Source organism: Heterodontus francisci, chromosome 31, assembly GCF_036365525.1.
Source record: "Heterodontus francisci isolate sHetFra1 chromosome 31, sHetFra1.hap1, whole genome shotgun sequence".
NCBI classification, from domain to species: domain Eukaryota; kingdom Metazoa; phylum Chordata; class Chondrichthyes; order Heterodontiformes; family Heterodontidae; genus Heterodontus; species Heterodontus francisci.
The window spans coordinates 42436883-42463696 of record NC_090401.1 but is presented as its reverse complement, the minus strand read 5'-3'; the positions used below and the strand labels follow the sequence as shown (position 1 = coordinate 42463696).

Genomic DNA, 26814 nt, shown 5'->3' with positions numbered 1-26814 from the left:
GATGGAATGAATTGAGACGTCGCTCTTGGCTGGCATACGTTGTCCAGGCCTCGCTGCCGTAGAGCAAGGTACTGAGGACACAGGCCTGATACACTCGGACTTTTGTGTTCCGTGTCAGTGCGCCATTTTCCCACACTCTCTTGGCCAGTCTGAACATAGCAGTGGAAGCCTTACCCATGCGCTTGTTGATTTCTGCATCTAGAGACAGGTTACTGGTGATAGTTGAGCCTAGGTAGGTGAACTCTTGAACCACTTCCAGAGCGTGGTCGCCAATATTGATGGATGGAGCATTTCTGACATCCTGCCCCATGATGTTCGTTTTCTTGAGGCTGATGGTTAGGCCAAATTCATTGCAGGCAGACGCAAACCTGTCGATGAGACTCTGCAGGCATTCTTCAGTGTGAGATGTTAAAGCAGCATCGTCAGCAAAGAGGAGTTCTCTGATGAGGACTTTCCGTACTTTGGACTTCGCTCTTAGACGGGCAAGGTTGAACAACCTGCCCCCTGATCTTGTGTGGAGGAAAATTCCTTCTTCAGAGGATTTGAACGCATGTGAAAGCAGCAGGGAGAAGAAAATCCCAAAAAGTGTGGGTGCGAGAACACAGCCCTGTTTCACACCACTCAGGATAGGAAAGGGCTCTGATGAGGAGCCACCATGTTGAATTGTGCCTTTCATATTGTCATGGAATGAGGTGATGATACTTAGTAGCTTTGGTGGACATCCGATCTTTTCTAGTAGTCTGAAGAGACCACGTCTGCTGACGAGGTCAAAGGCTTTGGTGAGATCAATGAAAGCAATGTAGAGGGGCATCTGAAGTTCTGAAGGTTAGGTCATGTTTGAGAAATTTATAGTCATAGAGTAAATGAAATCCCTCATCCCCGGTAACGTTCTAGTAAATTTCCTCTCTAACGCCTTGACATCCTTCCTAAAGTGTGATTCCCTGAATTGGACACAGTATTCAACTGAGGCCTAACCAGTGCTTTACAAAGGTGGACTGTCGGACGGTTAGGCCTGTGGTTCCAGCCCTCAGCTGGAGAGCATAGAGGTGAGCTGGAGAAATCAGGTAAAGAGGAGAGAAGATCAGGGTCAGAGGGGAGAAGGGGGGAGGAAGAGATTGCAGGCAGTAGAGGACATCGGATTGCAGTGGGAGGGTCTGATCGCCACGTAGATTAAGAGGTTTGCTTGGTGGGCTGGGGGAAAGCATCAGTGTACTACTGTTCCTCCTGGCCCACAAGTAGTACCAGTTCCAGGAAGTCATCGTCTCTGTTTAGCTGCCGGGCCTAAAGCAGGATCAGAGAAAAAAATCTGAGGCTCACAGCCTCATTGAAATATTGAAATTAGGGACCCACCTCCTGAGACTGGGTTGGTTGCCTACCACCCTCTGCCTCTTTTAAAACCTGAATTGGGTGGATAGGTTTGAAATTTCTTTTACATTTTTACTTCCCACCCGACCTAAACGTGCTGTTTTTGTAGTTAAAATTCCCCCCTCTGTTCCTGCACCCTGTTTTAAAGTTCTGTCATTTAATTTATATAGCCTCTTCTCTTTCTACCTTCCAAAATGCATCACTTCACACTTCTCTGCATTAAATTTCATCTGCCATTTGTCATGTCATTTCACCAGTCTATGTTTTCCTGAAGTCTGTTACTATCCTCCTCACTGTTTCGCACATTTCCGATTTTCGTGTCATCTGCAGACTTTGAAATTATGCCCCATATACTCAAGTACAGGTCACTAATATATATCAAAAAGAGCAATGGTCTTAATACTGACCCCTGGGACAGCACTGCACACTTTCCTTCAGTCTGAAAAACAACTGTTCAGCACTACTGTCTGCTTTCTGTCCCTTAAACAATTTTGTACCACACTACCACTGCCCCTTTGATCCCATGGGCTTCAATTTTGTTAATGTGTCTATTATGTGGTACTTTATCAATTGCCTTTTGAAAGTCCATATACACAGCAACTGCACTTCCCTTAACAACCCTCTCCGTTACTTCATCAAAGAACTCAATCAAATGAGTCAAACACTATTTACCTTTAAAAAAATTCATGTTATCTGTCATTTATTAACCCATGTTTTTCCAAGTGACAATTAATTTTGTCCTGGATTATTGTCTTTAAGTTTCCTCACCATCGATATTAGGCTGACTGGCCTGTAGTTTAACTCTCTTCCCCTTTTTTGAATAATAGTGTAACATTTGCAGCCCTCCAGTCCTCTGGCACCATTCACGTATCAAGGAGGATTGAAATATTGTAGCGAGAGCCTCGGCTTTTTCCAACCTTACTTCCGACAACAACCTTGGATGCATCCCATCAGGACCAGCAGACTTTTCTACTTTTGAGCTCTGCCAACATTTCAGCACATCCTCTTTATCTATATTCATTCTTTCCAATTTCGCTATGACCTTCTCCTTTACTCTGACTTTGGCCTCTTCCTTAGTATCAGAGTATTTCCTTAATTGTTAGAAGCTAGGAACTGAGGAGCAAAATGATTTAGGGGTCCAAGTACAGAAACCACTAAAATCCAGTGGACAGATCCAAAAAATCTGTTAAAAGGCTAATGGAATGTTGGATTTTATCTCAAAGGGGCTGGAATGCAAAGGGGTGGAAGTTATGTTATTGTTATATAAAGCACTGATTAGATCCCATTTAGAATACCATTCAGTTGTGGACAACGTACCTGAGGAAGGAGATACTGACCTTGGAAAGGGTGTAGTGCAGAGGGTGTAGTGCAAAATTACCAGAATGTAACTAGGGCTGAATGGGTTAAATTATGAGGAGAGGTTGCATGGAATAGGCTGTATTCCCTTGAGTATATAAGATTAAAGGGTAATCGAATTGAGATGTCTAAGATGATCAAAGATGTTGCCAGGGTAGTTAGAGAAACTATGTCCTCCAGTGGGGGAGTGTCGAACAAGGGGACATAAGCTTAAAATTAGCTAGAGCATTCAGTGTGATGTTGGGAAGCAGTTTTTCCACACAAAGGGTGGTGGAAAGCTAGAGCTGTCTCTCAAAAAGCTGTTGAGGCTGGGATCAGTTGAAAATTTCAAACCTGTGATTGCTAGATTTTTGTTGGGCAGGGGTATTATGGACCCAAGGCGGGTTGATGGAGTTAAGATACAGATCAGCCTTGATCTAATTGAACAGCAGTACTGGGGAGAGCAGGATCTAAAACACTAGTTCCCAGGAGAAAGGGACCCAAACTGTCATTTGGCCTCTGTCAAACCATTAGGCCCCCATGCACCATTTGTTCCTGCATTAAAAACGGAAAGTTCTGGAAACACTCAGCAGCCAGGCAGCATCTGTGGAGAGAGAAACAGAGTGAATGTTTCAGGTCTGTGACCTTTCATCAGAACTGGCAAAACTTAGAAAAGAATTAGGTTTTAAGCAAGTGAAGCGGGGGGAATGGTGGGGAAGAGAACAAAAGGGAAGCTGTGTGATAGGGCAGAGGGCAGGAGAGATTAAATAACAAAAGCGGTCATGGGACAAAAGGCAAAGAGTGTGTTAATGCTTGTGGTGAAAGACAAAGCATTAGTGCAGAGAGATTGTTAACGGCAGAATAATGAGCAGCTCTGTCTACATGAAAAACAGGCACATGGTTAAAAAATAAAATATAATAAAAAAAGAAAAATATTGAAAAAGGCTAGTAATGCTCTGAAATTACTGAACTCAGTGTTCAGTCCGCAAGGATGTAGAGTGCCTAATCAAAAGATCAGGTGCTGCCCCTGGAGCTTGCGTTGATGTTCACTCAAACACTGCAGCAGGCTAAGGACAGAAATGTGGGCATGGGAGCAGGGGGCTGTGTTTGCTTGCCGTTACCCTTTTGTTCTCTTACCCACCAACCACCTCCCCACCTTCACTTGCTTAAAGCCTAATTTTTTTCTAACCTTTGCCAGTTCTGATGAAAGGTCACAGACCTGAAACATTCACTCTGCTTCTCTGCCACAGATGCTGCCTGACCTGCTGAGTATTTCCAGCACTTTCTGTTTTTATTTTAGATTTTCAGCATTTGTAGTATTTTGCTTTTATTATTTGTTTCTGCATGTTTGGTAAACCTATCACTTACTTCACCATCGTTGGCCAGTTTGACCTCCTGATACCTCCAGCGACTGTGTGCACTAGTGATTTTGCTAACTTTGAGAGTCTTTAATAATCATAAATTTCACGACGCAAAAACTACCCGATAAAATGCTCAGAGCTTTGTTATATAGCTTCCAAGGTGGTTCAAAAACAGTTCAGGGAAGAATTTTTTTAAGTGATGTGTAATCTAAACAATCTCTGTTTAGTTTTCTAAACAAAAATAATTGTGTAGCTGTTGCTATTCACACTAATCTTACTCACATGCTAATAGCAGCTGCTTATGTTCCTGCTCCTGTTTCCCTGTCAGTAGTCAACAATCCTTCTTTGGCCTCCTTGTCTCGAGAGACAACAGGTAAGCACCTAGAGGTGGTCAGTGGCTTGTGAAGCAGCGCCTGGAGTGGCAGACTCTTCCACAGGCGCTGCAGATAAAATTGGTTGTCGGGGCTGTTACACAGTTGGCTCTCTGCTTGCACTTCTGTCTTTTTTTCTGTCAACTGCTAAGTTTCTTCGACTCGCCACTGTTTAGCCCTGCCTTTATGGCCGTCCGCCAGCTCTGGCGATCACTGGCAACTGACTGCCACGACTTGTGGTCAAGGTCACAGGACTTCATTTTGCGTTTGCAGACATCTTTAAAGCGGAGACATGGACGGCCAGTGGGTCTGATACCAGTGACGAGCTCACTGTACAATGCGTCCTTGGGGATCCTGCCATCTTCCATGCGGCTCACACGGCCAAGCCATCTCAAGCACTGCTGGCTCAGTAGGGTGCATATGCTGGGGTTGTTGGCCGCCTCGAGGACTTCTGCATTGGTGATATGGTCCTACCACCTGATGCCAAGGATTCTCCGGAGGCAGTGAAGATGGAATGAGTTGAGATGTCGCTCTTGGCTGACATACGCTGACCAGGCCTCACTGGCATAGAGCAAGGTACTGAGGACACAGACTTGAAACACTCGGATATTGTGTTCCGTGTCAGTGTGCCATTTTTCCACATTGTCATGGCCAGTCTGGACATAGCAGCGGATGCCTTTCCCATGCACCTGTTGATTTCTGCATCGAGAGACAGGTTACTGGTGATAGTTGAGCCTAGGTAGGTGAACTCTTGTACCATTTCCAGAGCATGGTCGCCGATATTGATGGATGGAGCATTTCTGATGTCCTGTCCCATGATGTTCATTTTCTTGAGGTTAGGCCAAATTTGTTGCAGGCAGTCGCAATCCTGTCAATGAGTCTCTGCAGACATTCTTCTGTGTGGGATGTTAATGCAGCATCGTCAGCAAAGAGGAGTTCCCTGATGAGGACTTTCCATACTTTGGTCTTCGCTCTAAGACCGTTTCTGGGGAAGGTGGGACCTGTACAAGCGGGACGGTCTACATCTGAACCAGAGGGGGACTAACATCCTTGCTGGCGGGTTTGCTAGTGCTGTTGGGAGGAGTTTAAACTAATTTGGCAGGGGGAGGGGACGCAGACTCCTAGCAGAATAGGGACACAGCTAAACACAGGAAAGCAAACAAGTCAGAGGGAATACAGCGGAAGTAAGTTTCAAGGGAGTAAGACCAGGATGGATGGCCTACACTTTAATGCCAGGAGTATTACAGGTAAAACGGATGAGTTAAGGGCAAGGATTGACACGTGGAATTGTGATATAGTAGCCATCATGGAGACATGGTTGAGGGAGGGGTTGGATTGGCAGCTCAATATCCCGGGATATAGAATCTTCAGGCGAGACAGAGGAGGGGGTAAAAGAGAAGGGGGCATTGTAATATTTGTTAAGGAGTCAGTTACTGCAGTAAGTCTTGGAGGGGGCATCAAATGAAGCTTTCTGGGTAGAGTTTAGGAATAAAAAAGGGACAGCCACATTGTATTATTAGTGTTTATTATAGACCCCCAGATAGTCAGCGGGAAATTGAGGAGCAAATATGTGCGCAATTCGCAGAGATGTGTAAAAATAATAATAGGGTAATTATATTAGGTGATTTCAACTTTCCCAACATTAATTGGGATAGTCATCGTGTTAAGGGCTTAGATGGAGTGGAGTTCTTAAAATGTATACAGGAGAACTTTTTAGCTCAATATGGAGAGGATCCAACAAGGGAGGGTGCAGTGCTGAACCTAATTCTGGGGAATGAAGCCGGACAGGTGGTTGATGTGTTGGTGGGGGAGAATTTTGGTGATAGCGACCACAACATGGTACAATTTAAGCTTGTTATGGAGAAAGAAATAGACAAGTTGCAAAAAAGGTTTTGGATTGGGGAGAGAGCGAATTTTAGTAAAATAAGGCAGGATTTGGCCAAGGTAGACTGGAAAGAGTTACTTGTCAGGAAATCTACAGAAGAGCAGTGGGGGGTATTCAAAAAGGAAATGGGGAGGGTACTGGCCTAACATGTTCCCTCGAGGGTAATGGGTAGGAGCAACAAGCCCAGAGAACCATGGATGACCAGAAACATTCAGGGTACGATGAGAAGGAAAAGAGAGGCTTTTAGCAAATACAAGGAAAGCAAATCAACAGAAGCATTAGTGGAGTACAGAAAGTGTAGGATGGAGCTTAAGAAAGCAATTAGGAGAGCAAAGAAGGGATATGAGAAAGCTCTTGCTGGTAAAAGTAGGGAAAATCCCAAGATATTCTACAAGTATATCAATGGGAAGAGGATAACCAGGGAAAGAGTAGGACTGATTAGGGACCAAGGGAGAAATCTGTGGGTGGAGCCAGAGGACTTTGGTAGGGTGTTGAACCAATACTTCACATCTGTCTTCACCCAAGAGAATGAGGATGTGGATATTGAACTTAGAGAGAGAGACTGTGAGGTTTTTGAGCAAATTGTCAGAGGGAGTGACAAGGTATTGGAGGTTTTGGAAGGCTTAAAAGTGGACAAATCTCCAGATCTGGACGATTTGTGTCCCAGGATGCTGTGGGAGGCGAGGGTGGAGATTGCAGGGGCTCTGACCCTAATTTTTAATTCCTCTCTGGCCACGGGGGAGGTGCCAGAGGACTGGAGAACCAGCTAATGTGGTCCCACTATTTAAGAAGGGTTGTAGAGATAAGCCAGGGAACTACAGACCAGTGAGTCTCAACGTCAGTGGTAGGGAAACTATTGGAGAAAATTCTGAAGGAGAGAATCTATCTCCACTTGGAGAGGCAAAATTTGATTAGGAATAGTCAGCATGGCTTTGTCAGAGGGAGGTCATACCTAACAAATTTGATTGAATTTTTTGAGCATGTGACCAGGTGTGTAGATGAGGGTAGTGCAGTTGATGTAGTTTACATGGATTTCAGCAAGGCCTTTGACAAGGTCCCACATGGGAGACTTATCAAGAAAGCAAATGCACATGGGATACAGGGTAACTAGATAAGGTGGATTCAAAATTGGTTTAGCTGCAGGAGACAGAGAGTGATGACAGACGGCTGTTTTAGTGACTGGAAGCCAGTGTCCAGTGGCATACCACAGGGATCTGTGCTGGGTCCCGTATTGTTTGTCATTTATATAAACAACATAGATCACTATGTGGGGGGTAGGATCAGTAAGTTCGCAGATGAAACAAAGATTGGCCGAGTGGTTAACAGTGAGGTGGCGTGTCTTGGGTTACAGGAAGATATAGATGGGATGGTCAAATGGGCAGAAAAGTGGCAGATGGACTTTAACGCTGAAAAGTGTGAGGTGATGCACCTTGGAAGGAGTAATGTGAGACGGAAGTATTCAATGAATGACCTGACACTGGGAAGTTCTGAGGAACAAAGGGACCTTGGCGTGTTTGTCCATAGATCTCTGAAGGCAGAAGGGCAGGTTAATAGGGTGGTGAAAAAGGCATATGGGACATTTGCCTTTATCAATCGAGGCATAGATTACAAAAGCAGGGAGGTCATGTTGCAGTTGTATAGAACTTTGGTAAGGCCACAGCTGGAGTATTGTGTGCAATTCTGGTTGCCACATTATAGGAAGGATGTGATTGCACTGGAGGGGGTGCAGAGGCGATTCACCAGGATGTTGCCTGGAATGGAACATTTAAGCTATGAAGAGAGGTTGGATAGGCTTGGGTTGTTTTCGCTGGAGCAGAGAAGACTGAGGGGTGACCTGATGGAGGTGTACAAGATTGTGAGGGGCATGGACAGGGTGGATAGGAAGCAGCTGTTCCCCTGATTTGAAGGGTCAGTTACGAGGGGACACAAGTTTAAGGTGAGGGGCAGGAGGTTTAAGGGGGATTTGAGGAAGAACTTTTTTACCCAGATGGTGGTGACAGTCTAGAATGCACTGCCTGGGAGGGTGGTAGAGGCGTGTTACCTCACGTCGTTTAAAAAGTACCTGGATGAGCACTTGGCACGTCATAACATTCAAGGCTATGACCCAAGTGCTGGCAAATGGATTAAGTGGACAGGACAAGTGTATTTAATGCATCGGTGCAGACTCGATGGGCCGAAGGGCCTCTTCTGCACTGTATTATTCTGTGATTCTAAGACAGGCAAGGTTGAACGACCTGTCATCTGATCTTGTGTGGAGGCAAATTCCTTCTTCTGAAGAATTGAATGCATGTGAGAGCAGCAGTGAGAAGAAGATCCCAAACAGTGTAGGTGCGAAAACACAGCCCTGTTTCACGCCACTCAGGATAGGAAAGGGGAACTGATGAGGCACCGCTATGCTGAATTGTGCCTTTCATATTGTCATGGAATGAGGTGATGATACTTAGTAGCTTTGGTGGACATCCGTCTGAAGAGACCTGTCATCTCAATTTCTCTGCCCCCTTCACTCACTCTAACCTGTCCCCCTCTGAACTTGAGGCACTCCGTTCTCTCAGGTCTAACCCTGACATAGTCATCAAACCTGCAGACAAGGGTGTTGCTGTTGTATGGCGTACCGACCTCTACCTTGCAGAGGCTCAGCGCCAACTCTCAGACACTTCTTCCTACCTCACTCTGGACCATGACCCCACCACCAAACATCAAGCGACTGTCCACAGGACTGTCACTGACCTCATCTCCTTTGGAGATCTTCCCTCTACAGCTTCCAACCTCATAGTCCCACAACCCCAAACAGCCCGCTTCTACCTCCTTCCCAAAATCCACAAACAGGACTGTCCTGGCAGACCCATTGTGTCAGCCTGCTCCTGCCCCACTGAACCTATTTCTTCCTATCTTGACTCTATCTTTTCTCCGCTGGTCCAGTCTCTTCCCACCTACATCTGTGACTGTTCTGATGCCTTATGTCATTTTGACAATTTCCAGTTTCCTGGCCCCAACCGCCTCCTCTTCACTATGGACGTCCAATCTCTCTACACCTCCATTCCCCACCAGGACAGTTTGAGGGCTCTCCGCTTCTTCCTTGAACAGAGGCCCAACCAGTCCCCATCCACCACCACCCTCCTCCACCTGGCTGAACTTGTTCTCACATTGAACAACTTCTCCTTCAACTCCACTCACCTCCTTCAAGTAAAAGATGTTGCAATGGGTACCTGCATGGGTCCTAGTTATGCCTGTCTTTTTGTGGGATATGTCGAACATTCCTTGTTCCAGTCCTACTCAGGATCCCCTCCCCCAACTCTCTTTCCGGTACATTGATGACTGTATTGGTGCTGTTTCCTGCTCCCGCCCCGAACTGGAAAACTTTATCAACTTTGCTTCTAATTTCCACCCTTCTCTCACCTTTACATGGTCCATCTCCGACACTTCCCTTCCCTTCCTCGACTTCTCTGTCTCCATCTCTGATGATAGGCTGTCTACTAATATCCATTATAAGCCCACTGACTCCCACAGCTACCTCGACTACACTTCTTCACACCTTGCCTCCTGTAAGGACTCCATTCCATTCTCCCAGTTTCTCCATCTCCAACGCATCTGCTCTGATGATGCTACCTTCCATGACAGCACTTCTGATATGTCTTCCTTTTTCCACAACCGAGGATTCCCCCCCACTGTGGTTGACCAGGCCCTCAACTGTGTCCGGCCCATTTCCCGCACCTCTACCCTCACCCCTTCCCCTCTCTCCCAGAACTGCGACAGGGTTCCCCTTGTCCTCACTTTCCACTCCATCAGCCTCCATATCCAAAGGATCATCCTCCACCATTTCCGCCACCTCCAGCGTGATGCCACTACCAAACGCATCTTACCCTCCCTTCCCCTGTCAGCATTCCGAAGGGATCGTTCCCTCCGTGACACCCTGGTTCACTCCTCCATTACCCCCACCACCTTGTTCCCTTCCCATGGCAATCGCAGGAGGTGTAATACCTGCCCATTTACCTCCTCTCTCCTTATTATCTCAGGTGCCAAACACTCCTTTCAGGTGAGGCAGCGATTTACTTGTACTTCTTTCAATGTAGTATACTGTATTCGCAGCTCACAATGTGGTCTCCTCTACATTGGGGAGACCAAACGCAGACTGGGTGACCGCTTTGCGGAACACCTCCGCTCAGTCCATAAGCAGGACCCCGAGCTTCTGGTTGCTTGCCATTTCAACACTCCCCCCTGCCCTCATGCTCACATCTCTGGCCTGGGCTTGCTGCAGTGTTCCAGTGAACATCAGCGCAAGCTTGAGGAACAGCATCTCATTTACCAATTAGGCACACTACATTCTGCCGGACTGAACATTGAGCTCAATAATTTCAGAGCATGACAGGCCCCCCATTTTACTTTTATTTTTAGTTATTTTTTCTTTTTCCTTTTTAAAATTTTTTTTTCTGTGTTTATTTTATTTCATTTCATCTTAGTTTGTTCAGTTTGCTTACCCACTGTTTTTTTTCATGTTTGTACTTGCGGCTGTTCAATTTGCAGTCCGTTAACACCCTATCTGTACTAATGCTTTGTCTTTCAACACACCATTAACATATTGTTTGCCTTTGCTCCACGACCTTCTGGTCAGCTATTCTGTGACCTTGACCTATCTACACCTTCTCCTTTGTTATCTCTTGCCCCACCACCGCTTTACTTGCTTATAACCTTTTACATTTCTAATATTTGCTTGTTCTGAAGAAGGGTCACTGACCTGAAACGTTAACTCTACTTCTCTTTCCACAGATGCTGCCAGACCTGCTGAGTATTTCCAGCATTTCTTGTTTTTATTTCAGATTTCCAGCATCCGCAGTATTTTGCTTTTATTATTATGAAGAGACCTGTCAGTAGTCAACAATAGAAAACACAATTCTAATACGTTTATACAAATGAATTACTAGCTTCAAATAAACATTTTGAGAATTCAATGTCTGGTTTCTTTTACTGCTTTGGCAAAGTTTAAAAAAAAGGAGAAATTCATTCGAATAGCACCGCTTCTAGTGGTGGCAGAATTACGTTAATTTCCCAGGGTTAGGCAGCACCACGGATCGTTACCTGCGTGACCCATGCAGGTTTCCTTATTGTTATCATTGAAGAATGCCATACTAGTAGCTGTCCACGGCGCTGCTTGCCCAGGTGAATTAACGGAGGTCTGCATAGTAATGCTATACGAATGATTTTCTCCCCCTGCCGTCTTCACAGCAAGAGACAGAACTTTCAACTCGCAGATCACATGTGAAAAAATTCTGCAAACTGCATGTACTCAGTGCACAGACTTTGAATGCGAGTACTCTCTCAACTGTGTGGAGTCAAAGCTCAGGCTTTCGAGACTAGCTTAGACTTCCAAGTAAATATTTAAATACAAACATTATAAGACACTCGATATGGTGGTGGATACCAATTCAACTGTAGCCTTCAAAAAGGAGTTGAATAAATACTTCAAGGAGAAAAAAATTGCGGGGGAAAGAGCGGATGAGTGGGAGAACTGGTTAGGTTTTCAAAAGAACCGCGCAGACGCGGTTGGCAGAATGGCCTCCTACTGTGCTGTATTGCTATTCTCTGATACATATGTAAAACATTTAACCATTGCATAAAGTGTGCACTTCTTGTCTACAAGTGTTACATCTTGCAGCACTTGCCAACGTTTGTAATGGAAACTGCCTATTGTAAAAGTGGGAATATCCGACATAATCATATTCATGCGTTATAATGTGGAAAGCTATTTGTAAACATTTCACCACAGTGGTTTGTTGATGAACCAATACTTTTATATGCTTTTTGAAAAAAAAACTATTTTATACCTGCAGCAATTGAAACTTCTAATGTTCAAATTAACATTTTAAACAAAAAAAAGAAATTGAAAATTTCACAATAAGATGATTAAATTAAACCATAATTTTGAGCAGCTAGAAGCTTTGTTGACAACCATGTAACATTGGAGATTATTTTGAACTGCCAGAAATTGCTGGACTCTGCAAGTGGAGAGTTGGGAAGTATTTGAATGATGTACAAAACTTGCAGCTTCGTCATTCACAGGCCTTTGCATTATGGAAATTTGTCTTGTAGGGATTATTTTCAAACCTTTGTATGTTTTTGGAAAGATTGCAGGGTAACTAGTAAGCTTCCAAACTGACTGCTTCAATTTTTTGGGTTACAACAAGGTTCAACTTAAAACAGCCAAGTGTTAATTGCAGTTACTCAATTTACTATGTTTGCCTTAGGAGATAAACCACTTGACCTGCGGAAATGATGTGGACATGCTAATACAGCAAAGGATGGGAGACACTAAAAACAGAAGGCACTGGTTCTCTAAAATTGAGCTTTCATTGTTACTGCACTGTACCAAAAGAGTTTTTTTGATGAAAGTCAATCAAATTCACGAAGGGCAAAAAAGCCTGCATGATGATGAAAAAGTCAATCAACATTTCAAACTGTATAAAACTACAGAGAATTGTTGCTAAAGAATAAACAATCTGAAAAGGTTTTCAAAATAAATACAAAATAGGAGAAACAAAAATGCTTTGGGCAGAAAGTTATTGCACAATTGTTCAAGTTCAGGGACAATTGTGAAACCAACTTTACATAATGATTTTCTCGACTGAGTCTGGTAAATAGTATCAGGTGCTGTATGCGACCACTGTTTCAGAACTCCCTTCCAGTGTGTATGCAGATAAGTGTTCGGTAAAACTTGTACTCCTCAAGAAATAGTTAGGCCACACTTAGAATATTGCGTGCAATTCTGGTCACCATACTACCAGAAGGATGTGGAGGCTTTGGAGAGGGTACAGAAGAGGTTTACCAGGATGTTGCCTGGTCTGGAGGGCATTAGCTATGAGGAGAGGTTGGATAAACTCAGATTGTTTTCAGTGGAACGACGGAGGTGGTGGGGCGACATGATAGAGGTTTACAAAGTTATGAGTGGCATGAACAGAGTGGATAGTCAGAAGCTTTTTCCCAGGGTGGAAGAGTCAGTTACTAGGGGACATAGGTTTAAGGTGCGAGGGGCAAAATTTAGAGGGGATGTGCGAGGCAAGTTCTTTACACACAGGGTGGTGAGTGCCTGGAACTTGCTGCCGGGGGAGGTGGTGGAAGCAGGTACGATAGCGACGTTTAAGGGGCATCCTGACAGATACATGAATCGGATGGGAATAGAGGGATACGGTCCCCGGAAGTGCAGAAGGTTTTAGTTTAGACAGGCTTGGAGGGCCGAATGGCCTGTTCCTGTGCTGTACTGTTCTTTGTTCTTTTGTTCTTTGTCTGTGTCCATAATTTGTTTTGCACCAGGTAAATGAAGTTGTGCCCTGCCTTTTGGTGCAGAATTCAAAGTCCAATAAACTGTCTTTCATGTCTCCTGAAATAATTCTGCAAAATCCAAGTTGTTGCCTGAGACCATTGCTTTTGCCAGAAATATGAGAACTTGTAACCAAATGATGTTTCTAATCGGAGAGCAACACAGTTCTGAGTTAAAGCATCTGTGGTCTGCATGGGCAGTTTTGCTGCCCTTTGGCTTATGGACAGAAAACAGTGAGTCGTACTAATTGGTTGCTTTTCAGACTGGAGGATGGTAGACAGTGGTGCTCCCCAAGGGTCAAGACTGGGACCACTGCTTTTTTTGCTATGTACAAATGACTTGGATCTTGGAATACACAGTAGACTCAAAATTTGCTGACGACACCAAACTTGGTACGGCAAACAGTGAGGATGATATAAACCCCCTTCAGCAGGACATAAATAAAAGCAAAATACTGCAGATGCTGGAAATCTGAAATAAAAACAAGAAATGCTGGAAATACTCAGCAGGTCTGGCAGCATCTGTGGAGAGAGAAGCAGAGTTAACGTTTCAGGTCAGTGACCCTTCTTCAGAACAAATCACGCTGATGGCGATATGGTGGCCCTTATGCCTCAATGAACATAATTGAAAATGGTTTATTTCTGCAGTTTGTGGACTTTGCTGTGTGCCAAATGGCGCCTGCATTTGTCAGAGTATAACCAAATCTCACCTTGGTCTGTCTGCTTACTCCTCTAGCACCTCTCCTCCTTTGAGCATCTCATTGTGTTTCGCGCTTCTTGCCTCGTCTTTAAAATCCCTGCTGTCTATCACCCACCCAAGCCCCACCTTGAGCTCCTCACTGAGATATCCTCAGTCCTTTCTTCCCTTAGCCTCTGCACTGTGACTTCTCATCCTTGGTGATTTCAACCTCTCTCTCAACTCACCATTCCTATCTGCTCTGCATTTGCCCTCCCTTAACCTTTCTCTGCACATAAGCTCTCTTGCCCAAATTCAAGGCCACCCTCTTAACCTCGCTTATTGCGCTGCCTTTCTATTCCCATTGTCTCAATCACAGAGAAAGCCATCTCTGATCACATCATAATATCCCTCACCACTCACATCTGTCTTCCCACCTCCTTCTGCATCTATCCCTGAAAAAACTTTGAGTAACTTGGATCTGCATCTTTCTCTTATTTCTCTCCTATTTACCTTCATGTTCTTTCTGTGCTCACCTTGTCCTTGAAATCCACCATCTACTCTTTTACCCCTACTCCCAACAAACTGCTGACCACCTATGTTCCCTTTCTGGCCCTCATGCTATCTGACATTGTAAACGGTTCCCTTTCCTCAGTTACTGTCCCCGTCCCTGTCAAATCTACCATCATCAACTCCCTTCTCAAAAAACCCACTCTTTACTCCTCGTAAGCTACCACACCATCACCAAACTCCTTTTCCCCTCCGAAGTCGTTGTATGTATTGTCATCGTCCAAGTATGTTCCCATATATCCCACAACACCATTTTGAACCTCTCCAATCAGGTTTCCGCCCTTGCCACAGGACTGAAACGGCCCCAATGAAAGTCACAAATGACATCCTATGTGATGATGGTTTACTATTGCTCCTCATCCTTCTTGATCTCTCTCCAGCCTTTTATAGGGTTGAGTTCACCATCTTCGTCCATCGTCTTTCCTCTGTCATCCAACTGGGTGGCTCTGACCTCGCCTCGTTCCATTGTTATCTTTCCAGTTGTTGTCAGAGAAGTTCCTGCAATGGCTTCTCTTCCCACTTACTCATCTACATACTGCCCCTCAGTCATCCGAAGACAACGTCAGATTCAACAAGAACACTCACGGCATCCAACTCTACCTCACCAACTCTTTTGTCGACCCGCTATTGCCTCTTTGCCTGCTTGTCCAATATACAGCCCTATTATTTCCTCGAGTTAAACATTGAGAAGACCAAAGCCATTGTCTTCTATGTCCACCACAAACTCTATTATCTCACTAATTTTTATAATTCATTCATGGGATGTGGGCGTCGCTGGCTAGGCTGGCATTTATTGCTCATTTCTAATTGCCCTTGAGAAGATGGTGGTGAGCTGCCTTCTTGAATCGTTGCTGTCCTGGGGTTGTAGCTACACCCACAATGCAGTTAGGAAGTGAGTTCCAGGATCTTGACACAATGACAATGAAGGAACAGCGATATAGTTCCAAGTCAGGATGGTGTGCAGCTTGGAGGGGAACTTGCAGGTGGTTGTGTTCCAATGCATTTGCTGCCCTTGTCGTTCTAGTTGGTAGTGTTTGCGGGTTTGGAATATGCTGTCGAAGGCGCCTTGGTGAATTGCTGCAGTGCATCTTGTAGATGGTACACATTGCTGCCACTGTGCGTCAGTGGTGAAGGGAGTGAATGTTGAAGTTGGTGGATGGGGTGCCAATCAAGTGGGCTGCTTTGTCCTGGATGGTGTCGAACTTCTTGAGTGTTGTTGGAGCTGCATCCATCCAGGCAAGTGGAGAGTATTCCATCACACTCCCACACTCTTGATTTGTGCCTTTTAGATAGATGATGGACAGACTTTGGGAAGTCACTCGTTGCAGAATTTCCAGCCTCTGACCTGCTCTTGTAGCCACAATATTTATGTGGCTGCTCCAGTTCAGTTACTGCAAATGGATGCAAATGCTTCAGCCTTGTCTTTTGCACTGATGTACTGAGCTCCCCCACTGTTGAGGATGGAGATATTTGCGGAGCCTCCTCCTCCTGTTAGTTGTTTAATTGTCCACCACCATTCACGACTGGATGTGGCAGGACTGCAGAGCTTAGATCTGATCTGTTGGTTGTGGGATCGCTTGGCCCTATCACATGCCGCTTCTGCTGTTTGGCATGCAAGTGTGTTGTAGCTTCACCAGGCTGACACCTCTTTTTTAGGTGTGCCTGGTGCTGCTCCTGGCATATCCTCCAGCACTCTTCATTGAACCAAGGTTGGTCCCCCGGCTTGATGGTAATGGTAGAGTGGGGGATATGCCGGGCCATGAGGTTACAGGCTGTGGTTGAATACAATTCTGCTGCTGCTGCTGATGGCCTACATCATCTCATGGATGCCCAGTTTTGAGTTGCTAGATCTGTTCGAAATCTATCCCATTTAGCACGGTGATGGTGCCACACAACACAATGGTGGGTATCCTCAATGTGAAGGCGGGACTTCGTCTCCACCAGGACTGTGTGGTGGTCACTCCTACCAATACTGTCATGGACAGATGCATCTGCAATAGGGAGATTGGTGAGGACGAGGTCAAGTATGTTTTTCCCTCTTGTTGGTTCCCTCACTACCTGCCGCAGACCCAGTCTAGTTCTTTAGTACTCAGCCGTAGTGGTGTTATTGAGCCACTCTTGGTGACAGACATTGAAGTCTACCACACAGAGTACATTCTGTGACCTTGCTACCTTAGTGCTTCTTTCAGTTCATGTTCAAAATGGAGAAGCACTGATTCATCAGCTGAGGATTGGGGGCGGGGGGGAGGGGGAGATGCAGTAGGTGGTAATCAGCAGGAGGTTTCCTTGCCCATGTTTGACCTGATGCCATGAGACATCATGGGGTCCAGAGTCAATGTTAAGGACTCCCAGGGCAACTCTCTCCTGACTGTATACCACTTTGCTGCCACCTCTGGTGAATCTGTCCTGCCAGTGGGACAGGACATATCCAGGGATGGTGATGGTGGTATCAGAGACATTGTAGGTATGATTTGGTGAGTTTGACTATGTCAGGCTGTTGTTTGACTAGTCTGTGGGAGAGCTCTCCCAATTTTGGTACATGCCCCCAGATGTTAGTAAGGAAGACTTTGCAGGGTCGACAGGGCTGGGTTTGCCTTTGTCGTTTCCAGTGCCTAGGTTGATGCTGGGTGGTCTGTCCGATTTCATTCCTTTTCTTACACTTTGTAGCGGTTTTAATACAACTGAGTGGCTTGCTAGGCCATTTCAGAGGGCATTTAAGAGTCAACCGCATTGCTGTGGATCTGGAGTCACATGTAGGCCAGACCAGGTAAGGACAACAAATTTCCTTCCCTAAAGGACATGAGTGAATCAGATGGGTTTTTAGAACAAGCAGCAATGTTGTCATGGTTACCATTAGACTAACTTTTAATTCCACATTTATTTTATGAATTCAGATTTTAAATGATTCCATACCCCAGTCTTTTCACAACTGGGGCATTTTATTTTACCCTGATCCAAGCTTCTGATCCCAAATACTCTTTCAGAAAGACCACATATTTTTATCTCTGAGCATTACCCACCTCCACCCCTGTCTCACCCAATCTCTTGGTGAAGTCCTCATCTATGCTTTTGTTTCTGATTCATCTATTACAATGCTCTCCTGGGCTGGCCTCCCATATTGCGTCTCCCATAAGCCTGAGTTCATCCAAAACTCTGCTTCCCAAATTCTAATCTGCACCAAAACCTGTTCACCCACCACCCCTGTGCTCACTGGGCTATATTGGCTCCTGGTCCAGCAACGCCTCAAATTTAAAATATTCATTCTTGTCTTCAACTTCTTCCATCATCTCACACAGGGCCCCCCCCCCCCCCCCCCCCCACAAAACCCCATCTCTGTAACTTCCTAAAATCCGCTGACAAATCTGCATTGCTCCAACTCTGAGCTCTTGTGCATCCCCATTTTCTTCATCCCACCATTGGCGGATGTGCCTTCAGTCATCCAGGCCATAAGTTTTGGGATATGCGCCCTCAACCTCTCCACCTACCTCTTCAACTACCTTTTAGTTATCCCTTCTAATAAGGCATGCTGCTTATGGCTATGCACAGAATAGCAAGGCCAGTATGTTTTCTTGTAGCTTAGGGACAGATGTGGCAATCTGTTGGTCACTGAATGCTGGCAAAAAGAGCCTCAGATCTCCCTCTCTCAATGGCTATTTCCTCATGAGTCAGGAATGAAAGGTCATAAGTTTAAAATTGTTATGGAGTTTAAGGAGAGATGTTAGGAAATAATGTTTCTATTCATTTGATGTTTAGAGTTGGAATTCTTTGCTGCCAAGGGTAAATCTGCTCAAGAATGGAAAGCAGTGGCAGAATCGAGGTAGAATTGGGTTACAACTCATTCTCCAGTCTCTGATTCATTAATCCTCTGGGATTCAGCTTTGATCCTGAGTTTGATTTCATTGTAGATCACTGTCTATGTATTATTAAACTTCCAGATATAAATGTTCTATATTTATTAAACTTTCTTTTATCCTACCCTTTGCTTTCAGCTCTTCCATCATCTCTATCCAGTTTGTTGCAATCACATTTACCACATACACACAGGGAATAACTTTTGTTTAAAAACTAAAGGTGCTGGAAATACTCAGCAGGTCTGGCAGCATCTGTGGAGAGAGAAGCAGAGTTCACGTTAAAGGTCACTGACTCTGCCTCTCTACAGATGCTGCCAGACCTGCTGAGGATTTCCAGCACTTATTGTTTTCTTTCAGATTTCCAGCATCTGCAGTATTTTGCTTTTATATTAGAATAACTTTTGGTTGTTTTTCCTGGTCCCTAGATGATGAAGTTTGCTTGGGATAACTACAGACAGTATGCATGGGGAACCAATGAACTCAAACCATTGTCGAAGAGTGGTCATGCAAGTGGCTTATTTGGTGAGTGATTTGCTGAAGTAATTATTCTTTACACAGAAGTTTTATTGAACTTGCATAACACAGCTGGTATGTCTCCATTAACAGGAAAAACATGCAGTCAGATGAACAAAAGCTGAATGTGCATCTGAGTCCTTTCACATGAAGCTTGGATAATTGTAGATTAATAGTCAATCTCCTGTGAAATTTTTGGGTTAACCAGGTTTAGAGGTAGAGAATAATGGAGGGGTAATAATAGAACCAGTGGAGGGGGGTATAATAGAACCAGTGTGGAGTGAGACTAGTATAATGGAGTAATGGAATCAGTGGGTAGGGGCAGAGTGATAATGGACCTGTGTGCAGGGTTAAGGGGGAGATAATAGAAGCGGGGGGCGGTGGGGAGAGAGGTGGGTGGTGGATAATGGAACCAATGGGGCTGAGTGCATAGAGGGGGAACTACTAAGAGAATTAGAATTAAAGTTAGGAGTGTAGACTGAAAACTGAACCCCTTAATTTAAAAGAAACCAGTCCATTCCTTTGACCAATCTGAGTGATGTGTATTAGAGGAGTTCAGTCCTCTGGTCTCACCTCACAAAGCTCTGTTGGAATAAAATTATTCCTGTTCCTTTCAACTAATTTTAGTAGTTTTAGTCACTGCTGTGCTATTCTTCAGCCAGGTGACCTTCCCTGGTGTCTTGGGTCTTTGTTTCCAACAGGAGCCCCAGCTCGGATATAAGGGTCTCCTGCTCTCTCCTTGGTTTCAGTAGATTAACATGATAGTTCTGCTCCTTCCATCTTCTTGCAAGCTGACTACCTTTGTAGTTTACAGACCATACTTATTCCACAATCCCGTTGAGCCACTCATTTGCTTCCAGGTGTTGGAATCAGAAGCAAAACTCAGTTCTTCTGATGGAACTGCCTCACTATCCTGCTTATCACACTATGCCCTTGCTTTTCTTGGGCCTTTTTCAAGTGTTTCCTTACTAGAACCATAGAACCATAGAAAAGTTACAGCACAGAAGGAGGCCATTCAGCCCATTGTGTCTGCGCCGGAAGGAGTAACTGCTTCCATGCTTTCTCTTATTTTCAGGATTGTTTTCCTCCCATTCTTTCCTAATAATATTTAGAAGCCCATGAGGTTGTCTCCTGTAAAGAAGCTTGAAAGGTGAAAACCCCATGGAGGCCTGTTGAACTTTCTGAGTTGCAAACATTACATATTACATACATATTACTATGTTCTTGCCATCCCTGTCTACTATTTTTTGAGCATACTTTTTAAAGTTTTATTGATGGATGCTCCATCATTGAATATATTTAAAGCTGAGATAGATAGATTTTTGGTCTCTCAGGGAATCAAGGGAATGGGCAGGAAAGTGGAGTTGAAGCCCAAGATCAGTCATGATCATATTGAATGGCGGAGCAGGCTCAAAGGGCCGTATGGTTTACTCCTTCTCCTATTTCTTATGTTCTGATGAACTTCTTTATAAATCCCTGGTCAAAAACGTTGCAGGATTTTCTCCAAGTTTTTTCTACCTTGAGATGCCTACCCTGTAAGTGTCTATGGACCAGACCAATACTAGCCATCGAAAGGGTTTTGAAATGGATAGTTGTTCTACTGCTACCTGACGCTTACAGATCACCCTCTACAATAAATCGTTGTCAATGATACAATAATACCCTTTATTTTATCTTCTACTGGTTGTATGTTAACTGATACCACTTTGATTTTCACATTCTGAAAAGCCGGAACTATTTGTTTGCTCATATTTGAAATTTGTCATACTTGTGAAACTTCTCCCTGTGTCTTGAGTTGATCACCTACTAAAATATTAGGGACCTGCTGTCTAGCCCCTCAAACCTTATTCCGCCTCTGCTTTCTGTTAGATTTTCATTTCTTCCCAACCAGCTGAAATATGCCTGGGTCCTCAGTGGAAAATTTTGAGTGAACTCCTCATTAGTGGGTGTGTCTGACATAGGCCTATTCTAGAATAGCCCTTCCCAGGATCACTGGTTGAGTGGAGACCTGAGACTACACCTGTGATAATCTCCTGACTTTTCCCATAACTCTGTAGCAGTGGGGTAACACTGGGCTAGAAACCCTGTTTTGGACCCATAAAGAAACTGGGGAGGTTGGACCAGTGGTATACAGTAGGGAGGGAGTTGCCCTGGGAGTCCTCAGCATCGACTCCGGACCCCATGAAGTCTCATGGCATCAGGTCAAACATGGGCAAGGTAACCTCCTACTGATTACCACCTATCGCCCTCCCTCAGCTGATGACTCAGTACTCCTCCATGTTGAACACCACTTGGAGGAAGCACTGAGGATGGCAAGGGCACAAAATGTACTCTGAGTGGGGGACTTCAATGTCCATCACCAAGAGTGACTCGGTAGCACCACTACTGACCGAGCTGGCCTAAAGATAATAGCTGCTAGACTGGGTCTGCGGCAGGTGGTGGGTGAACCAACACGAGGGAAAAACATACTTGACCTTGTCCTCACCAATCTGCCTGCCGCAGATGCTTCTGTCCATGACAGTATTGGTAGGAGTGACCACCACACAGTACTTGTGGAGACGAAGACCCGCCTTCACATTGAGTATACTGTCCATCGTGTTGTGTGGCACTATCACCGTGCTAAATGGGATAGATTACCGCCCCATCAGCCTACTCTCAATCATCAGTAAAGTGATGGAAGGTGTCATCAACAGTGCCATCAAGCGGCACTTGCTGAGCAATAACCTGCTCAGTGACGCTCAGTTTGGGTTCCGCCAGGGCCACTCAGCTCCTGACCTCATTACAGCATTGGTTCAAACATGGACAAAAGAGCTGAACCTAAGAGGTGAGGTGAGAGTGACTGCCCTTGACATCAAGGCAGCATTTGACCGAGTATGGCATCAAGGAGCCCTAGCAAAACTGAGGTCAATGGAATCAGGGGGAAAACTCTCCGCTGGCTGGAGACATACCTAGCGCAAAGGAAGATGGTTGTGGTTGTTGGAGGTCAATCATCTGAGCTCCAGGACATCACTGCAGGAGTTCCTCAGGGTAGTGTCCTAGGCCCAACCATCTTCAGCTGCTTCATCAAATACCTTCCTTCAATCATAAGGTCAGAAGTGGGGATGTTCGCTGATGATTGCACAATGTTCAGCACCATTCACGACTCCTCAGATACTGAAGCAGTCCGTGTAGAAATGCAGCAAGACCTGGACAATATCCAGGCTTGGGCTGATTAGTGGCAAGTAACATTCGTGCCACACAAGTGCCAGGCAATGACCATCTCCAACAAGAGAGAATCTAACCATCTCCCTTTGACATTCAACAGCATTACCATCGCTGAATCCCCCACTATCAACATCCTAGGGGCTACCATTGACCAGAAACTGAACTGGAGTAGCCATATAAATACCGTGGCTACAAGAGCAGGTCAGAGGCTAGGAATCCTGAGGCGAGTAACGCACCTCCTGACTCCCCAAAGCCTGTCCACCATCTACAAGGCACAAGTCAGGAGTGTGATGGAATACTCTCCACTTGCCTGGATGGGTGCAGCTCCAACAACACTCAAGAAGTTCGACACCATCCAGGACAAAGCAGCCCGCTTGATTGGCACCCCATCTACAAACATTCACTCCCTCCACCACCGATGCACAGTGGCAGCAGTGTGTACCATCTACAAGATGCACTGCAGCAATGCACCAAGGCTCCTTCGACAGCACCTTCCAAACCCGCGACCTCTACCAACTAGAAGGACAAGTGCAGCAAATACATGGGAACACCACCACCTGCAAGTTCCCCTCCAAGTCACACACCATCCTGACTTGGAACTATATTGCCGTTCCTTCATTGTCGCTGGGTCAAAATCCTGGAACTCCCTTCCTAACAGCACTGTGGGTATACCTACCCCAAATGGACTGCAGCGGTTCAAGAAGGCAGCTCACCCACCACCTTCTCAAGGTCAATTAGGGATGGGCAATAAATGCTGGCATAGCCAGTGACGCCCACATCCCATGAATGAATTTAAAAAAAAATGTAGAATAATCTTTGTTGTCTAAGTACTTTGGGTAAACACTTCATTCAAGAATGCTGAAATATGCCTTGTATTGAGCTAAGAACACTATGGCATATTGCAATGAGAATAATGGTGAGGCTCTTAGCTCCCTCTGTTACAATGGAGGAAATTTGACAGTAATTTCTGCTCTCCATAGAATGCAGTATTACAGTCCTTGCTGATGGACCCAGCACTGAAATGACTGCAATGGTGTAAACCTGCTGTACTTTCCCACTAGTTCTACACTAAAAATGGTTGAAAAAGTTAGGGCTGGTGCATTCAGGAGTGAATGACTTTTTTAGATGGCATGATAAGTGATGATTACTAAACAACCTCCCTGGCCCTGAAAAATTAAATTTACAGGTATGGAGTGATATTCCCTCAGAAGAAAATTAGTGTTGGAGATTTTATAAAAAAGCCTTGTATAGAACTCATAACAATATGGCCCAGAATTTGTGATGAGAATAATGGTGAGGTTATCAGCACTCACTGTTATAATGGAGGACATCTGACAGACACTTCTGGAATAATTTTTTTTTAACTTTTTCTGTTTGCCTCTTTATCTCTCTCCTTAATCCTCTCTGTATTTCTTAATCTTTTTGTTACTTTCTGTACATCATTTAAGTCTAATTTATATTTTCTGCTTTATACTTCCTGGTTTGGATACTGCATGAATCAGTGAGATTCTTTAATCTGATTGTCTAATCAAATGAGGAGGTACTGTCCTTGAGCTTCCATTCAACTTCATCAGAACAGTGTAGGAGGCCAAGGAAAGAGGGTTAGTGGGAGCAGGGCACAGAATTGAAATGAAGCTCAGGATCACGAATGCAGAGTGCATGGAGGTGTTCTGCAAAGTGACCACCCAATTTACGTTTGGCCTCCCCAATGTGGAGGAGATCATTGTGAATGGTGGATGCAGTATACTAAATTGAAAGAAATGAAGCTAAATCACTATTTTACCTGGAAGGAGTGTTTGGGGCCCTGGATGGTGGGAAGCAAGGAGGTAAAAAGGTAGTTGTTAAGATCTTCTGTGCTTGTATGGGAAGCCGCTGTGGAAAAGGGAGGGTGTTTTGGAGGTGATTGAAGAGTGGAGCAGGGTTCAGGGAAGGAACGGTTCCTTCCGAATGCTGAAAGAGGAGGGGAAGATATGTTTGGTGATGGCGAAGGCTGATCCATTGAAGGCTGATGGGGTGGATTGGGTGATTGTTTTGCAGAACACCCTGTTCCATCCGCAAGTGTGACCCTGAGCTTCTGATTGCCTGCCATTTTAATTCTTTGCCTCACTCCCACTCTGACCTCTCTGTCCTTGGCCTCCTACACTGTTTTACTGAAGCTAAATGGAAATGCGAGGCGTGACACCTCATCTTTCAATTAGGAACTTCACAGTCTTCTGGACTCAGCACTGGGTTCAACAATTTCAAGTCATAACCATTTTTTCAGACAGCAGCTGTTGGTAATGATTTTGCTATTGCCATTTACACCTATTCTAGACCCATCCTTTTGTTTCTTTACTTGTCCTGTTACCACTCCCTTTTGCCTTGCACCATCATCCTTTTTCTCATTTGGTCTCTCCTGCATTCCACTCTATCACCAACCTTTCCTTTTGTTCTTTCCTCTCCTCCCCACTTTCCCTGCCACTGTACTTACTTAAAACTTGTTACAACTCTAACTTTTTTCATCAACCTGAAACATTAGCTTTGTTTCTCTCTCCACAGATACTGCATGATGTGCTGAGTATTTCCAGCATTTTCTGTTCTTATTTAAGGTAAATAAGGTACTGGGATCAGACTTGATACCAATCGGAAAATGTGGAATTGTTACTAGAGGTATCAGTCACCTCTCATCTGTAGTTACTTTCATCAGTTGAGTCATTCCCAGAACCTGTCAAGACATTAGTGAAGGTTAAGATTATGCTTTTTATCAAAGCAAAGCAAGAAACAACAATCAACAATGAATGAAGCTGGTAGATCAGAACTTACAACATTGAATGTAAAAGTTACAATTAAGTAACCATTTGCTCTGGAAGAAGGCCTAAAAGGGGCTTCGTGTTATCGGTTGCTGTGAAGACAGAATAGTTTATTTCAAAGTAGCAGGTGTGGATTACGCAGTTAAAATTTTGGAGGTGGTGAAAGATTGATTAATGTTTAAGTAGAGTTTTTAATTTTTGCCAATGAAATGATATTCTGTTTAGATTTTTATTTCCTATCTTGTTTGCAGATGCTTTCTATTATTCTTTGGCAACTTGACCCTATTTTGTTGTCTTGTTTTTTATCAGGTTGTGCCTGCACTGGGCATCTTCTCTTGGTCCCTGATGATCCTTGTCTTTTCCCCAACCTAGACAGTTGATAAGAAACAGCCCATTCATACTTTGGTTGCTCTCCTCCTGCCCTTTGAGTGCCAAAGTTCCACTTACTCCTGCATTGTCATTTTATGATCTTTTTGAGGAATTGTTTGTTGTGTATTCCTGCTATTTTTATATTTGATTTAATGACAAAGTAAAGCTAATATAATAGAGATGAGAGATTATAAAATGATCGGTCAAAGTGTTAGAGATGGAACAGTTTGCACTTGGTTGATGAAGCCCGCTTATTTTCTCACTACAGGAGGGCTTCTGGGAGCGACAATTGTGGACTCTTTGGACACACTCTACATTATGGGTCTTCAGGAGGAGTTTAGAGAAGCCAAAGAATGGGTAGAAAACAACCTGGACTTTAATGTGGTGAGTTTACTGTCTTGAAGCAGATCACTGAGAGGAAACTCTAGTTTTCATTCAGGGTTTTATGCAGATATGGAAAAGGTGCCAATGGATTGCCAATATAACACCTCTGTACAAAAAATGGAGAGAGGAATAAGACAAGTGAGTCTGGTACATTCCAGGATAAAATACTCAACTTTGCCATCCATGGGTTAATTGAGGATAGTCAGCCTTGTAAATGTCATGTCTGGAAAATTTTAATCAAATTCTTTAAGGATATAATGGAATATATTGACAAAGGAAATTCAGTAAGTGTGTATAGATTTTCACACATTTTAGCAAGTGTGAATAATTGTAGTGCACTAGTAGTAGAGAAGATTTATGATGAGTCTAGTAGCAGAGGCACTGATCAAGCAAACTGACTGGTCTGGATGATGTTCAGCTACTTGAATATTGTTGAGGCTGCACCCATCCAGGTGGGTGGTGAATATTCCATCATAATAACCTGCTCACTGGCACTCAGTTTGGGTTCCGCCAGGGCCACTCAGCTCCTGACCTCATTACAGCCTTGGTCCAAATATGGACGAAAAAGCTGAAGTTCAGAGGTGAGGTGAGAATGACTGCCTTTGATATTGACTGAGTATGGCATCAAGGAGCCCTAGCAAAACTGGAGTCAACGGGAATCAGGGGGAAAACTCTCCGTTGGTTGCAGTCATACTGAGCACAAAGGAAGGTGGATGTGGTTGTTGGTGGTCAACCATTTCAGTCCCAGGACATAACTGCAGGAGTTCCTCAGGGTAGTGTCCTAGGCCCAACCATCTTCAGCTGCTTCATCCATGACCTTCCCTCCATCATAA

General features: G+C 44.5%; 1 protein-coding gene across 3 annotated transcripts in view; it reads left to right on the top strand.

Annotated features, from left to right (window-relative positions):
* Nucleotides 1-26814, top strand: part of LOC137347195 (mannosyl-oligosaccharide 1,2-alpha-mannosidase IA-like) — a 220230-nt gene that overhangs the window by 53035 nt on the left and 140381 nt on the right. For all 3 annotated transcript variants that reach the window (XR_010968907.1, XM_068011410.1, XM_068011409.1), the window contains exons 2-3: nt 19148-19244; nt 25866-25981. Coding sequence is in view for 2 of the 3 variants with exons in the window: in XM_068011410.1 (XP_067867511.1) it covers nt 19148-19244; nt 25866-25981 (213 nt within the window). In the remaining variant the exon portion in view is untranslated. The remainder of the gene's footprint in view (nt 1-19147; nt 19245-25865; nt 25982-26814) is intronic.